This window comes from Tinamus guttatus, unplaced genomic scaffold (genome assembly GCF_059628265.1).
Source record: "Tinamus guttatus ecotype Peru unplaced genomic scaffold, ASM5962826v1 Tinamus_guttatus_pri_ptg000646l, whole genome shotgun sequence".
In the NCBI taxonomy this organism is placed as follows: Eukaryota; Metazoa; Chordata; class Aves; order Tinamiformes; family Tinamidae; genus Tinamus; species Tinamus guttatus.
This window is the reverse complement of record NW_028289180.1, coordinates 1,016,714-1,035,984: the sequence shown is the minus strand read 5'-3', so window position 1 is coordinate 1,035,984 and position 19,271 is coordinate 1,016,714. Positions and strand designations below refer to the sequence as shown.

Here is a 19,271-nt window from a genome sequence, read left to right as displayed (position 1 = left end):
AAGCAAAATCACTGAAGGGTCATGATAACTATGGGAGTTTATTGCCTAGCTCTGAAACGAAGGAAAAATCTCTCCTGTTCCTAGATTTTTTGCGATAAAATTTAATTTAGGACTGTTCCCTGGAACTCCTTTCTCAAAATGATTCCAAATTCTCTATTTATAAAACACCCTATTATATTTGAGAGAAATGTAAAAACACTTTATTTCAGAAGATTTGCCAAAGTATTTTCTAACATGATTTATATCTTCTAAAAGGATGTCCCAGCTGCTAAAAACTGTCCTCTACAAACACTGCCAGTCTGTGGTAACCCTTAAATCTATTGTCAAATCCTGAGTTTTTGCTTATATTTTGCTTCTATGGCACAAGGGTGACTAGCAAGAATGTCAGGTCAAACTCATCTTGCATGAATCATCGCCATGGCTGCTTCCGAGTGCTTCCTGTAGCCCAAGGCTAAGCAACGTTAATGTGGTCTCCCTGCTTCAGTAAGGGGACAGGGTTTTGCTGCTCCCACAGTCTCTGCAGATGCAAAAGCTTCTGCCATGGAAGCCCCTGGGATCCTTCCTATCTCCATGGAAGGTGCCTTGCACTGGCTGCCTGGTCCCGGAGTTGCTGGTTGGGCTCCCTTTATGCCTCCGACTTCAGGGGTTCATTCCATCCTAGGGGCTAGGCAGCCTCTTAGCAAAGGTTACAAGTGGGTCTTTTAACCTTGAACAACCTTTAACTCTGGCTGCATTCCCATTTCTCCATGGGGTTTAATGATTCTGTATTTTCTTTCTAGGCAGAAAGCATCTTTTTCTCCCATTATACAGGCATTTATTTATTTATTTGCTCTTCTACAGAAGAGAATAAGGTGCAGCCTGGTGGCATATTTACTGGTGCCCAGGGTCTTCACTTTTCCGCTGGAAGTGCCGCTGCTCACCAAAGCTATCATCCCTGAGAAAAGAGTATCTGCTCCTAGAGTTGCTGCTGCTGTTTAGGTGCAGCCTGGGCCTGTGACAGCTCAAGATTGCTCTAAGTTTTGTACTTGTGCTCCTCTTTTGAAGGAGCCCACGTGTTCTGTGGAGTCAAACTGAACAAATCCCTTGATTTACATAGATGAAAACAAGCAGAAAATGATTGAAACTTCAGACCTGGCCATCTCTACAATCCTTCTGTCTGATTTCTGCCTACACATCTCCTCTACAGGTCAGCTGTCATATCTCACAGGGATGGGCTAGTTAAAAAGTAGATCATGATAATTTTCAAAGCTGCTACTTTAAATTTTGCAACGGTGTCTATGTCAACTTACTTGCTGAGTATATAAAGATAAGGAATCAGCTTACTGTATAATTTCCCACAATCAACATTAGATTATAGCTTTTAAGACTTTTTTTTTCTTACTGCTACAGTTTGTTAATGCAAAGAATGTCACAGTCATACTGAATACTGGATAAGGCTAAAAGGTTCCTCGGATGTCTCCATATGTGGACTGCTTTTCAATAAAGTGATTGTTTGCTGGTGTCCTCCCCTCCTTTTCCTGACACGTGGGAAGTCACCTCTTCCACCTGGGAGCAGCTCACAGCGTCTTGTGGCAGCTTAGCAGTTGATTATATTGTAAAGTAGTGTCGAGAAACTGAAATAAAACTGCTTTTAATGAGTTAAATCTTGCCCCTTTCATTTCTGTTTTATCTTCATTTTATTTATTCTCACATTTGTTCTGTTCACCTGCCAAAGGCAAATACTTTCCCACTTTTCCTCGCCCTTACCTCCTCCCTCACTCTACAGGATGCTCTGCATCATGTCACTTTCTCAAACGCGTGCTCCTGCGCTTAACTGCAGCTCCAGCTTTGATGGAGTCCAGTATTCCCTTTTCTCTGAGAGGCATATATCCAACTGCTGCAATCCCTCTGCTCCTACCCAGTCACCTCTTTCTCAGCCTAGGATGCCCTTTTTCTTCCTCTTCCCCTGGTAGGGATGGATTTTGTTGGCTTTTCCTCCTTTATTTTTTTTCCTGAGTAGGTCTCCAGGTTGTTCCTGCAGCAGGAGCACAGGAGCTGACAGCCATCAGAGGGGTCCAGTGTCCACTGGCAGCTAGTAGGTGAATATGATTTGGGAAATGCTGCTATTCAGGCTAGTGGGCTAGAGCTTTGAGCAAACAGGCATTATTGTTTGGAGCTACATACCAGGGGTTAAGATCCCACTCCAGAAATATCACTACTCCAGAAAGCAGTTCTTTCTGCAAAGTGTTTGAACTCATGGGGTGGGTTAGTGAGATGTAAACGGACACTCAGGAATCAGCTTCCTTCACAACACGAGACTGACTGTTAAATTCCAGTTATAAGCAATTGTGTGCAAGCCAAATGCTTCTGATTTAAAAAGAAAAAGAAAAAAAAAAGAAAAGCAAAACCTCTAACCTGCTACCCACTTCACTGACAGAAACAGACAAGACACCTCAACTCACATGCTAGGATAAAAACAAAGCCAGTGTTTGGAAGTCTTACCTTTGTTCGGCCGTGTGTGAGCAGTACAGTGACGCTCGTCGTGTGAGAATGTACTGACTCCGTGTAATTGCTGAAGCATTGCCCGTCTGGAAATGCAACCTACTGCCACAACACCGCATGCATTGCAAAAGGACAAGAACAGTTGAGCCAACCGTCATCATGACATTTACGTGACCGCAGCCCTGAGCTCCTGTTCTAGCTGCTTCCTTGCCTGACAGAGCAGCATGGGTATCCAGGAGAAGATTTAATCTCCAGTTTTGCTGTTTTCTGAGAATTTAAAAGCCAGTTCAAGTAAGCAATTCCATATGTTTCAGCTGCCACCTTTACAGAGCACTGGCGAAGAATATTTTGTTTTTTACTTACTATTTTATTTATTAACTCCCTTCTGTTCAGTAGAAGTAACACTGGAATTTCCTTACTTTCCTATGTAATTAAGAGAGAAAATATTAATGAAAATACTTAGGCTACTGGCTTGTGTTTCCCAGGGAATATTAGGATTTCTCTACTTTCAGTTTCAGCAAAAGCTTTGTTAGGGGAATGTATCCTCACATATCATCTTTTCCACAGCTTGGCATTGTGATATGCAAATTAATGAAATAAAGACTAACATAGAAACATAAAGTCATTCTCTTATTGAAGTTAGACATCGTGAAAGCAGAAGTATCACTTGGTTTGAAGAATGAAAGAAAAGTACAAGTGACAAAAAGGAACATTTTCCTTATACTGTTTACATTCATTTCTGAAGAGTTTTGCAATCAAGTGTCAGCATCCTGGATTCTCTTTGCAGGTTTTCTAATGGCTTTAAAATAATGAAGAACTCATCTGTTTATAAAATCTATATGCAAATTCATCTTTTTTGATATGAAAACCAATGTATTTGGGAAACAAAACTAAATGGCTTATGTTCTTCTCACCTGGAGATTTTTCAAAGTTTCAATCCCAAATACCTGAACTAGCAGAAGCTAATGAGGACATTAAAATATTTGCCAGTCAAAGTATCAGCATCTTCAAATTTTAAGAGAAACCTGCCACTTTTTAAATATGCAAGTTGTTACTGATTCAGGAAATCATGCAAAGCCCTGAATGCCAACGTAAACACACAGTGTCAAACGTGAACGTGCCCACAGCAACGTCACACAGACAGGAACAGAGACTGCAGGGCGTTAGTGACGGCAGTGCTCCAGCGACACGCAGGAGAAAGGGGCAGGGGGGGACACTGCAGGGTTTGTGCACAGTTAAGAACACTGCACATGTATTTGGTTAAAACACCTGCAAACACATTTCCATAGTGCCGCTCTAAAGCTGCATTCCACATTAAAGCAACTCACTAGAAAGCAACAGACTTTGTTTCAAGCACAACCACTGCACTAATCATTTGGAATTGCACAGCGAACCATTTCCTGTTGTACCAAATCCAACCGACTTCCCTTAAAACTAACAAATGTGAATGGATGGCTTGTAGAGCATTCAAACCAGGGTGCCCATGGCGGCTTGCACAGACCTCATACCTTATGGGGCACTTGGCTCTGTCTGCAAAAAACGCTCTGGAGTGCCCTGTCCTGATGCTACCACCGTTACAGCAGTGTAACTCTAACGGCTTCATAGAGCCATCTACTGCCATGATGTTGATTGCTGATGCGAACGATGGCAAATAGATTCAAGCCACCAGACTTGGATTTTCATTTTGATATTTCCAGAATTTCAGGTTTAGGTTTTGCTTCAGTATATTTTAAAAACAGAAGGAAATTGTTACAGCCAGACTAGTTTTTCATATTAAGAATAAGGTAGAAATAGCGTTTTATAGCAAGATTAAAAAGTTACAGATCTTTACACTAGTCAGCCTATACTAATTTTCCATAATCAACTGTATGAATCACTTGTCTGTACTTTCACAAACAAAATGTCTTCACAATTTGAATACAGATTGTAAATTTGGATTTATGTTTTCAATCAAAAATATCAGAAATTTCTAGAACTAAAATCCAAACCGACAACACCCATTCTTACTAAAGCATTTTCCTGGTTCAGAAAATAATATTTGTATAACTTTCATATGTGGAAGCACCCAAAAGTTAGAAGGAGACCGAGGGCATAATAGAAAAAATATTAGATTAATTTGATAGAGGAGTGAAAAGAGCTACCATCACAATGAAGGAAGTGAAAACATTTTAAAGGATTTTTTTTTGCTTGCTTTCTTAGATGAGTATAGTGTCACTCTAGAATTATTATGAAAGTGTTTTAAAATAAACATTTGGAATGGCTATTATCATGTAACTTGAGCTATCTAAAAATATTCATATTTCTTCCCTAACTCTCTGAACACAACAGCCCATTCCACCAAAGAAGTATCAGAAATGATCTAGTAGTGTGTTTCACTTAAAAAAAAAAGAAAAAAAGAAAAATAAAAGGAATTTATACTGCTCAGAAGCGATTGCTAACAAGCACAAAAACCCAGCTTGTAGTGCAAAAGGCAACTTCCAAATTCAACACCTCTAGAATACAGTGTGAAATCAATTTAACTTGGAAGGAAATCATCTGTTAATTAAAGCTGAGTAGACATTCAGTGACTTTAATAAATAGAATTTTTGTTTAGCTGGTTCTTTTAAAAAAGAAGGAAAATTTGCAGCTTCCTATAAAGGAACAAATGAACACGAATATTCAACAAGAACCTTACTGGAAAACCTCATATGCCTCCAAACAGGGTTCTTTCTTCCCTGACCTTTCCTAGCCACTAGATGCCTCATTTCTCAAAGCCTCAGGCTCCAGATGACCACCTCCCCACATTGCTTCTTCCAAGCACGTACACGTCTAATCGCGTCTGACCAAGTTTAGGCAGACACATACATACCGTTATAGACAAGCCATTCCCAGAAACAACTGTACTACCTCTTGGCAATTTGTGGAGCACCTTACAGTTTAATGCTCAAATGGAGTACTCTGAAATGAAAATTTTATAGAAGTTTCCTTTGAACACTTCCTCTTTTGGTGTCGCAAGATTTATTCCAGCTATGTAGAATTTGCTCTTAACACATATGTGAGTTTGCAGTTTCCAGGAGGCCAGCAGTGCTGTGATTCTGCTAAGCACTGAGAAAAAGAAATCTCAGCTTTCTTAATGGCTTATTACTATTATTATTATTATTTGAGTAAAGCTTTCTGCAGTGAGAAATTGATTTTCTGGATATCAGACAGGTGCTCTGTGCAACCTCTCTGTCATCTTCTTTTCATAGACAAGAAATATGGTGGTGAGAAGCCAAGCAGCTAATGGTAAGCAGTGCAGCTTACCATAATATCTATTGCCTATTTCCTACTATATTATTCCCGTTGCTACAACTACGCAAAATAAATTTAAATGCTACTAAACTTGAAATGATTCGTAAGTAGAACCAATATCCTAATAAATTACTCAATGAAAAATAAAGAAAGAAATCTCAAGTTAAGGACTTTCATTTGCTGTGAAAGCCAACTAGTGAAAACCCTTGTCGACTGACAGGTGCTTTCCTACATTCTGAAACATCCTCAGCAGATTTGTCAAGTGTAACATTAAATTGCTGGTTAGGAAAGAAACTCTACCAGAAATCATCCACTTACTTCAGACTATCGAGAAGCACAGTGTATGGAATGTAATGGCAGGTAGGAGCTGTTCTAGAAACCTGCCAGGGAAGCAGTCATCTCCTCAGAGTTCATTTCTGCAAGTAGCTCCCCTATGATCAGAGTGGTTCTTCCATTGTAGTGATCTACATCCATTACTTCCTGACCTTCTCTCCACAGACAGGGACAGCATTTTACTCCCTTCCCCTGTGCAGTGCCCTTCTATGTCTTCTATTGTGCTACCTCTTCAATGCTTCCCTAGATGAAGCAATCACGTTGTTTCTATCTCTTCTTAGAAGCCCAGGAACCAAGGCCTTTGAAGATGGAGTTTTCCATCTTCTGGAATATAATCAGTTGGTTTGCATCAACACATGGGCTTCAGACCCAAGAAAACAGGATACAAAGGTAAAAACAGAGACATCCACCTCTTCCTACACCCTTCCCAAATAGCAAAACTGCTTAGTCATAATTAGCAAAAGAAAATTTGATACAAAATTCAGAGTAGCAATGGTAAGAAATACTACAATATACAGCATAAGACATCAATGGAGTCTCATGGGCCAGGCTGCAGACATTTTATAACATGACCACTCAGTCTTACATTTCCAAGGCCTGAACTACAGCACAGAGGTATTATGATAACAAACAGCAGTGCTTCTCTATAGTTTTATGAATGTATTTACAGGCAAATATGGATTAGGGTATAAAGAGATTCTAGAAGCTTTGTTAAAAAAGCAATAGATCAAAGTAACTGGCAAACTTCAGTAAGTTATCCTAGAATTTGCCGAATCTAACCCCCCCCCCTCGAAAAAAAATCTCAAAAACCTCAAAAAAACCACCATCACCAAACCTCCCAAACCAAAACTCAAGAAACCAGGTATGAAGCTTCTTACCATGTTCATTACTAAGACCATCTCTATAAGAACAGTTTAAACTATATAGCATATATATTGTTTAAATACTACTCATTTCCAGAGCATATTGGACAAAACCAGGCAAGAAACAAAATAAATTATCTCAAGAACAACTTTAGTCCTTCTATTCATAGGAGGAGGTTCATAAGAAGATTCATAAGAAACGCTTCAAGTAAAATGCATACAGGATCTTTTAAAATGGCAATTGCATTGTACTTGTCATAGAATTTTGAATAAAATTACTGAATATAATGGCTAACCTCAGTAGCGGATTTTCCTAGTTCACTGTGGCTTTTCAAATCAAATATTTTATACCAAATATTGACTATGTAAAACCAAATGAGTAAATCAAAAAAATGAAATAAACATTGAAACTGTATTATATTAAAAAAAGCTAAAACAAATTCAAAGAGCTTGCCCTTAGCATTCCCAAAGATAATTGCAATATACTTCAAATCTTTGTTAGGATTCCTTGTTTAGAGACAATTACCTAATACTGAGACCTAATGAGCCTGCCAAGGGGCAGTTCATCTACATGGAAATTCTTGATCAGAGTGAGATCTCTACTGTTGCGGATGGAAATGGTGCTTTAATGAGTATGCAGTATTATTTCCTAGACTGAGGTGTACTGTGTAGGGTCTGTGGAACAGCACAGCAAGGCAGCTAGGGCTGCACATTTTCCTCACAGAAACTAAATACAAGTTTAATAGACTCCCTGTTCCAATGTTTCTGTAAAGACACTTGCAGGCAAAGAAGGGAATAGGTGGAACCCAGAGTTGAAGTGGATGAAGGGTTGGAGCAGATCATTGCAAATGGGAGAACAAAACACATTCCCTTTCCAAAGGATGACACAGTGGGAATAAATGTCTCCAAGGATCTTCTTTAGTAATAATAATACACATTCATTTATATTTTGAACAGCAGACTGCTAGCCTGATAATTGAAAATTTACTAACTCCTGAAGTCCCAAATCTAGTCAAAAAGGACTAGAAGTATTAGAGAACTTGGAATTTGGTCAGCAGTGTTGGACAGAAGTTCTGTATTTATGGTTTTACATAGAATGCATGTAAGTCCTTACCTTCGTGCATGGAAGAAACAGCTTGATCTAAATCATGTGAAAACAGGATTGTTTAAAATCAATAATATGCTATTGAGAAATCGTATTTTTTTCCTCCTACTTTTCTTGCTAAAATTAGGTATAGAATGGTTAGCAGCTGCAGAGTTAATTAGTTCAGTGACAATACCGCTTTTATGAAAGATACTAAAAGATATATACAAAATCTTACAGTTTTAAACAGCATAAATGGCATTTGAGAAATGCTGTACTGAATGTCCAGCAGCATATATGGATGTACTCATAACAAGCTATTTGATCTAGGTACTAGTCTTTTGGCAAAAGACTAGAAAAAATCAGTCTTTGAAGCTGAAATTGCAGTAATTTTTAGAATATAAGAAAATTAACTTTCATTTGAAAACTTCGAGAGTCTTCTAATTTTTTTTTTCTAGATCAGATGAGGATGCTTGGGAAAGACATGTTCAACTAATAACATAAAGATTCAAGCATAGTCACTATTCCTCTGCTACTGTTGCTTGTTTTTTGAACTGTTCTTCAGTGAATGGGGAATAAATGCCAGTACTTCATGAAGTTTAACAGTTTGAAATATTTTGGCTGGCAGAAAGACTCCCCTCTCCATCTTCTTCCTAAGCTTGATTTTTCTTGCAAAGACATTCTTTGAAACATTTTGCTACAGAAGGAATCCTTTAACACATATAAAGAGGTAAAAGCCAGCAAAACATCTTGGAGATCATCTAAAAACAGTCAAGTAGCATCTTGAAGTCAGAAGAACTTACTGTTGAAGGTTGCCTGAAAATACTCTTGAGGAAAATGCTGGAAATACAGATGCTATTGTGGTAAAAGATCAGATTTCAATAAATGGGCTTGAAACCCAATGTGAGAGTAAAGCGGTGACATATTATTCTAATATATATCCTATGGTTAGTCACCAAAATATATTATCTTTTTAATCAAATCAATTAGTATGGGTTGGCAAGTACACGAACCAGAAAATTTATTAAAAAATCCCCAAGTGTTTTCATGCCTTGGAGACAGGTCCTCAGCTTAAGAACAGGTAAAGAAATTCTCAAGATTGGATCACTCACCTTCTACCATGGTATTTCATGTATAATCCTACAGAGATAAATCCAACCACATGCCAAAGCTGCATGTCTAGCAATTCAGGATGCACAGAGCTGCTAAGTGTCAATAATTCCTAACTAATCAATTAGAGGAGCCAGAATTCAAAAGCCCAACACCATAGCTCTCTAGAAAAAAGTTGGAGAGATGGTTTTCTTTCAAGGGGAGAATATAAAGAAAGTCATTTTAGTCAACAGATGTGCAGAGGGATTTGTATGCTTGATGTGTAAGCTCGTGCACACAAACCTACATACTCAGACCATGTTAATACAAAGTATGCTGTGGCTCTTTCTCAAGCTCTTTCTTGAAGCATGAAAAACTGTTTTGCACTCATTTCACTGACCCTACCGAGAGGTGTAATACCATTGCAGTGACAGCAGTGATACTTCTAAAAACGTCAGTTTCATTATTTTACTTCACATCCCTGAAAGGAGGTTGGATGAGTATCTCATGAAGATATATACTTAAAATTAAATTTGATAAATATTATAATTAGTGATGAGCAGTAGGAACTGAATCTTTCATGATATGGATACCCAGAAAACCATCATGATGCCATCAGAGCACCGTACACCTAATCTTTTTGTTTGGGAGGCCGAGTGGGATCTTAGGGAACTTTACATTCTCTCTTGCTCCTGACATTGACCCTTCCTAGTCTGGGAGGATGGCAGAGAAAGGAAAAGAAGAAGTGGGAAGTATCATGATCAGGTTATATACTGATCTATCTATCTATCTATCTATCTATATACATATATATATATATATAACTTATATATATATTTGCAATTAGTGCAAATGCAATAGCACTATCAGAATGTAACAATTCTAAGTAAATTTTGGCACTGCATAGAATCAAGAAAAATATATATCAATAAAAACTACTGTGGCAGTGATATATTGTCCACCATGAGTTTTAATATGAAAAGAGTACTTACCATCTTTGTATGGTGCAAAAAGAAATGTATATGAAAGTGTTATGCAAGAAGTATATATTATGATCATTAATAACACGGAATCTAAAGGAAACCATGGTGATCATACAGATAAAAATTTCTCTTATGCATAGATGCTTTTAAAGGCCTCAGACCATTCCAAATCTACTTTAGTGAAACATTATTTATGATTAATTAATTAATCTGAATTTACGTTTTCAATCATAGAAGGTTTAGAAACAGGATTATTTCCTATAAATAATTGCTGGAGGATTATTCCTTGTCCTGTGTTATACAAAATCTACAATATGATTTTAGATTTTTACTCTTCAGCCTATGATTATGCCTATGAAGAACCCACAATAGCGTAATGTTCACCCAAAGACCGAGTCTACCCTACAGATGGCAGCTGTGCTGTGTCTGCCATGCACAACTCCTCTGCTAACAGTTTTGGGCAGCTAAAGTTCTATCAGAAAACTTGAGCCCAAGAGTTGCTTTGTATTGATAACAAAGTGTAAGTTTGCTACAGTTACCCAAACTCCACTGAAATAATTTTTAGATACGTTAAAGCACTCTAGTTTTAAACCCAATGTAAGGCAATGGTTATATGGTCACTCAACCAATTGAAACGCCACTCCTCTCAGGCTTTCATTCCTGTTCCTCTGCAGGTTAATGCTCCTCTAAAGCTATCTAAATTAAGCTAAATGATTCTGTACTTAAGCAGATGGTGACAGCTCAAACAGTCCCTCTTGCATCATTATCTGTTCTGGCATGATAGCCTCTGGCAATGGGAGGTGACATCTGACAGAAGAGTAATGACATAGATGGAAGCTGTTAACACCTGCAGGGAGCAGTCATTCTTTTGCAGGGAATGTCTGGCCATGCCATGCTGTATATCCTGTAGATCAATGTAAGTCAATGCTGCTCTTAAATCAAATGCAGGGAGCTGCTTGAGGGCATTGCAGTAATCTTTGGGATACCAGGTCCATTCCAGGCAACAATAATCTTAAAGTTTTATATGCCTCAGACAAATAGATCAGGTTTTTCTGTGGTGCAATTTAACACTAGTCATAAAAAAAGACTCAGTAAAAATTCTCCTATTTTATATTATCCTGAAGGAAAAAAAAATAGATTCTAGCAATTTGCAGCTAGTTATAAAGACATTTGCTACAATATGCAACTAGAAATACAAAATTGCGACACTCTTGAGTGATATAAATCTCCTTTGCTCTGTTCTCATCTGCGACGAGTAAAACTGAGCCCTGATCCCAATTGTACAGAATTTCTATGGGGAAGGCATTTTTGCACAGAGGCAGGTCACAATACAAATGCTACTTGCTAGACATGGGGCGAGAGTCATTGACTTGCTGATATCCTACAATACATTGCATCATGAGGGTGGTGGGGAGACTAGGCAGGGCTACAGTAAAACAGAAGCCATAAAAGATTATTATCACTTAAGCAATTATTCTGCAACTTCATTACATTTAAAAATGGATTTTTAAAAGAGTCAACTGTAAAAAACAATTTCAAAATTAGAATATTACATTTTATCACTTCTATTTTAAAAATATTTAAAATCTTATATTTATTATTAAAGTCAATGCCAGAGTTGTATGTTTTTTGGGGGATCATGCTTTTTCAGTTTTTGATAAGCTGAAGCTTTTTTGCATAGATAATGTGTCCTTATATTGCAAGCAACGGGAAAAGCTGAAAGCCTAGGAGTTAGGAGTAAAGCAAAGGGCACCAACAGCAGAATGAGAACACTACCAATTTGAAGGAAAGAACTTTAGCTAAATGATCCTGCTTAAACACTCCACTGTGAAACCACTGGCCATGCTGAAATTAAACTGGTCTAATTCTAAGTCTCAAGCACAATGTATGGCCATGAGTGTTCCACTTTGTGTATCTCAGTTTTATTGAGTCTCTGCATTCAGGTAGATCAAGAATTGATTTTTTTTTCCAAGAATAAGAGGTAAAAACTTCTTATAAGCATAAAAATTATTACATTGTGGGCAACAATTTTACAGCAAAGGATGGCCAGGGATTATGGAATTTTATAAAGTATTCAAGACTAATTAATAAATAAATACATATGTGCAAAGCCTCAACTCAGATTCCAAAGATATCTTACTTTTATCTTACTCACTGACTAAAAATATTTTATTTTCCAACTGGGTAAACTGAGACAAGAAGAGGTCAAAATGTTAGTATTCCTGGCTGGCACAATGACTGTATGGAAGCGGCTGTGAGCAATTGCTTTTCCGGAACAAAGCACCCGACGGCTACAGGTGAGCGGACGACGGGAGGAGTTGTGAAAGGCTTAGCATCCGGCATCTTGAGGCGGCACGGAGCGCAGGAGCAGGCTGGTTAGTAACAACACTAGCACACAGGGACTGCTCTACTTCTAAACAGTCAAATGAAGACAGCAGTTCAGGGCAATGACTACGACAAGGATCATGCTAAATAGAGTGCAAATTATTTGCTTTCACAGCTTGTGAGAAAGTGAAAAATCACAAATACCTAGAAACATTGTCATCGCCACCCACCTTCTGTGGTGACTGGGAGAGAAATCTCCATGCAGGCGGCAGACTGTGCTTTTCTAAAGGGGGGCCTCCCAGGCCCACGGCGATTTGCTTTGGTGACATCCGCGCTAGAAAGTCGTTTTCCTGAACTGCAGCTCTGGGACGTTGGGCTTGTACAGTGACCATTGACATGATCTGGAAAGTGAATGCAAAAATTACTAGGCAAAGTGTCAACTCCCAAAATTCAGACTGGAGGAAAGTTGGAAGTTCTGATATGAGGGAACGGTCTAACCCAAATCCTCTGAGATAGAATGTTTTATCAGCCTGACACGCATTTATAGGAATAACTCATTATATTTTCAAGGTATATTTGGAAATTAAGAAAGGGACATACAATTGGTTCATGTTTCTACTACTGCTGATTGGACTGCGTTTTATTGACTTATGTATACAGGTAGTTTATTGATATATCGACAGTAACACTGTCATGTCTGATGTTGTGTCTCCTCCTTAGATACCACATAAATCTGAAAACAATCTTTCCTTTTTGCTCTCCCAAGTAATTGCAAGTGCAATTTACTACAAGATGGAGCTTAGCTCTAGATATCTCACCTAGCTGACTTCAAGATGCCACGCAGCAAGCATCTATGCTTGGGATAATTGTAAGAGTAGCCATGATATTGCTCAGTGTTTTATTCCTTCTATACGATATATATTTATTTTACTGGTAAAAAAAAAGATTACTGAAGAGGTGATATGTCTGCTAAAGATGTGAGGCTGAGTCTTACTTTGAACCCATGCTACAGGGCATTGCCAAATAACATAGCAGGTAGGCTGCCATCTCAAAGGAGAAAGAAATAAGACTTCAGGAAAGGCTGGCTCTACTGGTCTCTTACTCATTGCTAAAAACAGTGTTCTAAACCTCAAAAACGCACTGAGTAATGCTTAGATCAGAGTTCAGAATAGGTTGGACTGGGTTACTGGACTACAACACATATTTAAGGCATACTTCTCTTCCTGTTACATTGGATACCACAGTAAGAGGAGATGAATTACTGAAAGCAAATTTTCCCTCAACATATGAAAGGATATGCAGACAGAATTACTTATGGTCTGCAGATAATTCACACCATCAGGAAAACGATTCATATGCTATGCAATTTATGCAAGTATCAAGTAAAGAACATAAATTTAGAACTATGCAAGCACACTGACTCTTCAAAACCAGAAACTCAAGGCTAGAGGAAGGGGCAAACTTGGAGCTTCTACTTTTGATTTAAATGTCGCTTTATTTATATCCCAAATGTATTCTTTTAGATTCTGTGCATAAATATCAAATTCAGTTAATTCTCTTTGGTTCATGTTGTATGCAAGAAAACCAAGAATTTTAATATGGCAAGACAAATCTATTTCTTTGTTACCCTGACAATATGCACCATCAAAATTTATTTCAATGTTCAAATGAGAAAACCTGCACAGATCCTATACTGAATACAGGATATAGTATACTATTGCATGTAATCTTACGGACTGTAAGTCATATCCCTTTCATGTGAAAGCAGTTTGGTCTTGATGAACAAAACAGGAAAGAATTGTACAGATTTATATTTTAGAAAGCAATTTAGTATCTATACTGCATAATGAAATAGCTCTCTCTAGCAGACACAACTTTCTAAACTCTTATCATGTTTCTTAATACACAACTATTTACTGAGCTAACGGCAGATAAAAAAAAATGTTGTGGATAATTCATTCAAATTGGAGTTAGGCATGTTTCCAAAATACGCTGGAACTATTCATATATTTCAGTAGAATGTCCTTAGAGATTAGGGCTTTGTTCAAGGGCACAGGCTGACTGTTCAACTTCAGCACCAGATACATGCTCATCCAGCTGTTTCCTTTCTTCAAAATTCAGTTTGTGTGCAGGAGTTTCAGCATGATATCTAATTAGCTCCAATGGGATCCTAGAAAGTGTTGAGGAACATAACAGAGTAAAAAGAATCAAATTCTACAGAACCATCAGCATTTATGAGTCCCTTTCTCTGGACATTGCACAGAATGGATGCAATTAATCTAAGTTCTTATTTACTACAACAAATTTTGAGAGCAAATTTGCTATCTTTCTCTTACTACGATTGCTTGTCTCAGCTTAATTTCATAGGCCCAAATTAAGCAAAAAATTTGTAGGATCTGGACCCCTAATTCCTTTCAGTTGTTTTGGCAATGTCTTTCCAAATAAGCAAAACCAGTTTCTGTGCAGAGAATAAATCAGACCTTATCCTAGAAGCTGTCAGGAGTCCCTTCAAAAACGGAAGCTGGTGAAATGTCCATGACTGTTAAAACATCGAAGGGGAGTTTAGCAATCAGCTACACTCTTTTTTATATTTTGAAACAGTTCTGTTCTTCCAATTAGCAACATTTTTAAAAAGTTGTACAACCAGCAGCAATGTAGGCCTTAGCTTTTTTTTTTTTTTTTTTTTTTTTTTAAGACAGCATAAAGACAAATATAATTCTGGCATTATAGCAGCTACATTTTTTTCCTGAGATGCTGAGAACAAACAAGGTCAAAACTGCTCAAATTCTGAGAAAATTCTGTGTATTTAAAAAGCAACTTCTTGCATACTGTTATGGTATAATCTAAATGAAACAAAATTTTTCAGAAGAAGGGTTAAGTACTGTTTGAGAAAAGGTGCTCATTGCATATCTGAAAGAGATGAAGTGTGTAAGAGAAGCGTTAAGAGAAAAAACTATACAGGCTCAATACAGTATGCTCTCCAATGGTGACTGTGAGGATGCTTTGTTGTTCACCCTGGTGATTTACCAGACCTTTAAGACCCAAATCTCCTGATCTTCCTTTCCATGACTGATGTCTCTGGTTACCTCAAAGAACAGACAGAAGTGCTTTATAAAGATCTGGATTTTTTCAGTTCTATCCGGTTTGAGAGACAGAAGAACATTTTCACTTTCTCCCTTGTTGGCTTCCTGCTTGCGCCATGTGGCCACTTGGGCACTTCTGATATCCGAAGTGTTGATTGATATTGAGCACCAGTCGATAACAGAGATATTAAGAGTGGTACTGAAGAAGCAGCCCAAAGACAGTTCTGTGCTGTTAATGCAAAAGTGCACCAACCTATTCCAAAGAAGGCGGGGACTAGTTGCTTAGAAAGAAAGCGGTGTACAGAAGAGCACTCTGTCTTTTCTATGCTTCTTCATAGCTGAATTTGCCACCTGCTCCTATCCCTTTTCAGGGATGCCATTGCCACTGGTACCATGAGGTCCCATGTAATAGCCATTCCACCCTACCTGGGCAGCAGTCTATTCTCCTCCTTGTGGCTAGTGAACTCAATAGCCAGAGCTAAGTTTGAACTTATTGTGTTCATTAATTTAAATGTGCAAGGCTTATGCAACCCATTGCAATTAATTATAGCACATTGCCCCATAGAATAATACATTACTCCATTTTATGCTGATTTAACACCACTGATTTGATCAAGCATCTAGTAAATTCTATCTAAGATCTATTAATATATATAAAAATACCCACATACAGAAGGAACAGAAGTTTTTATAAACTCATCTGAATTGAGATTGATTATGGAGAAGGAAACTCTCCTGCTCAGGAAAACGGTTTATGACATAAAACTCTGTATTTTTCTCCATGTGCTGATCCTACAGTGCAGGTCCTGGTTGCTTGCTTCCATTTATGCTCACTGACTTACCTGTAGGATTTAAAAAAAGCTTTAGCAATTCCCCCCTACCAAGCACCAGTCAGTGCAATGACCCCCACATCATACAGCCCAGCACTGCCTTTGCTCCCTGGTTAAAGCAGGGTTGTGTCCTAGCAAAGTGAGGTTGTGTCATGGGACAGGACTGAGGTGGAAATCTGAAACAGTCAATTTCTGCACAACAGGTACCTCTTCAAAAAGGAAATGGAACTGTATTGGAGGGAAGGCCAGTGTGTCACTCAAAATACAAGGCAAGTGACGAGATTAAGAGGAACTGAGGAATTATAAAATTGGTTACTGTGAACTAGACAGAAATACTGACATGCCTTGTGAGAGATGCAATGCACGACATGCAGCCTGCTGGACAGCCTCAAGTGTAATCTGATTTTTAAAAGACTGTTACACAGACATAGGCATACAAGATACACACATGTGCTAATTTTAGTTTACACATATTAATGGGTGGGTTATAGAGCCTGCATTGTCGAACACTGCAGTCACACAACTGCTTTGCACTACTTGGTGATCTTTGCAAAGAGCAAAAGAAACCAACAATATACCAGATAAAGCTGACTCTCTGTCCTAAAATGCACTAAAATGTCAGTAAGTAAGGAGAAATGCTGCTGCTACCTAGACAGTTGTATTTTAGTGGGCATTACAAAAACAAAAAAAAAAAAAGAGAGGAAAGACCTCTCTTTTCCAACGAAGTGATAAAATCACATAGAAAAAAATAGCTGAAAACCACTTCTAGCTAATGATGTGAGAGAGACTGAGCACAAAGGTATTTAAATACAATTAATCTGAAGAAGTATGACAGTATCACCCTAATTTAGAAGGAAGTAATCAATAAAAGAGCAGGTAGAAGGATCAGAAAGTGCGGTTTTGAAATGAAGGAGAAATACCTACAAAAATGAGTAAGTCCCAGCGAATCTCCTCAGCAGATGCTGTGGATTAATATCTATGCTGCTAAAGGGACGTAAAGTCATCTGTTTCCACTAGGGGATCTCTGCGTGTTATCTATAGATTAGATTTTGGCTGATAACTATGGGTGTGACTAGCATAATTTTTCTTCACAGCAAAAAAGACACTCTCTTAAACCAAGAAAAATGAGACTTCGCATACTTAGACAAATGGCCTGCAGAACACTCTCAGGTTTGCATAAAAATAACTAAACTTGCTGCAAAAATAGCATAATAATTCAGTAATAAGAACATACACTGACACCTTAAATTGTTAACAAATTCTTCTTAATTGAAAATCCCTTGCAAAGCCATGATCACAACTTTCTCTTGGCACAGTTCTGCCATAAAGTCAGGGCAGTGGGAACTGCCCCTGGAGGAGGTTAATATAGATGTTCTGCCAGCAAATGTGCATTATAGTGTTCAAGCTTTCTTCAGTGTCAAAAGGAAGGACGAATAAGCCTGTTGCCATATTGCTAGTACATTTAGGTCCACACTGAGCACATAAAATGCTGTCATTATAATATACTGCCTGAAAAAATGCGATAGTGTTCCCATAATAGTAAAGAGCTCCTATCACACGCTTAATCCTATACATCACCATTTTCCTGAAAGCAAGGTGAACCATTTTTTTTTTCAGAGAAATAATAGTAACATCTTCAACCACATCACAGTTTTTTAACTGTACTAGTAGCAAAATGTGTGTTGTCACTAACAGAGCCCCTGAAAAACTATTTTTACCAGTAGTTACAAAAAGTGAAAAAGCAATCAATACAAAATAAACAATATTTAAATGAGGAACACAAAGAATATATTATCATATATCATAACATCACTTCTATGTTATCTCAGTAAGCAGTCACTGTCAGTTTAAAATTAAAAATAAGAACAGTGATAACATTTTGGACTACTTTAGATTATTTCTATTCCTCATATTCCTCTGCTGAATCTCTAGTGATTTTAAAACTTCTTATCAAACATATAACTGGAAGCATTTTCTCAAAAAGTCCTGGTCATGTTGATTTAAACATTTTGACTTTTCATCCATACTAACAAAGATCTTTTTTTTCCCTGAAAGTCTTTGCTTTTCACTAGAGGTTAGGAATAACTAAAATAATTGAGCTAGCAACAGTGTTCTCATTTATAACACCTCTTTAGTGCTGGCTTCTAGGTGCAGTTATTGAAACAAATAGCTACTGAAACAATAACATCAGAAAAGTGAAATTTTGTTTATCCACAGGAGAATACATCGTAGATCTGTTGGCATATTTTTTTTTACCTTGAATTCTGAAATGCCTACAGGGTTAATTAATCTTCAGAATTTTTGTTTGACTTATACCTTAACTTGCCATCTCAGCCAAGGTAATATACAATTTCTACATCATTATCTCTTGAGAAAACCAAAGCTGGCAGTGCTTTATTTTGCAACGTGATCAATAAATTATTCGTAATTATTTTGTAGGAAAATTTTGATCTTTGTCCAAAGTGCCCTGGTGGTATGCCAGTGCAATTTACAGGAAGAACAGCTGTTCTATAGATATTAACATACAAATAACTTGCTTGCAAATGTTCGCTGGAAAAAGGCAGAGATGTGGTCAAACAAGGCATTCCAAATATAATTAAGCTTGCACATATTTTTTTTTCTGCAGCAACAAACAGGTCTATAAGAATCAAAGTTTTAGTCAAACCATCTAATCATCTATTAAAACACTTCCATTTCTAATAAAATTCTTCTTACTCTAATAAAATTATTCTGTACAGAAACCACAGAATGCAACAATACTACATATGTGTTTGTATGTTTTGAAAAAAAATTACTTACCTTTGACAGCCCTCAGTGAGGAGCTCTTTATTAAGAGGAGCTCTTCTATTAAGTAAAAACTGAGAGCTTAGGAAAAGTGAATATAAATGACATTGTGATCCTACCAAATGAGCATAAGTTTATTATTGCCA

General features: G+C 37.5%; 1 protein-coding gene across 6 annotated transcripts in view; it reads right to left on the bottom strand.

Moving 5' to 3' along the window:
- Positions 1 to 19,271, bottom strand: part of STXBP5L (syntaxin binding protein 5L) — a 174,516-nt gene that overhangs the window by 9,274 nt on the left and 145,971 nt on the right. For 4 of the 6 annotated variants that reach the window (XM_088535792.1, XM_088535787.1, XM_088535788.1 and 1 more), the window contains one exon: positions 12,659 to 12,829. The exons of the other annotated variants lie outside the window; for them this stretch is intronic. In XM_088535792.1, the coding sequence (XP_088391918.1) occupies positions 12,659 to 12,829 (171 nt within the window). The remainder of the gene's footprint in view (positions 1 to 12,658; positions 12,830 to 19,271) is intronic. 6 annotated transcript variants of the gene reach the window in all.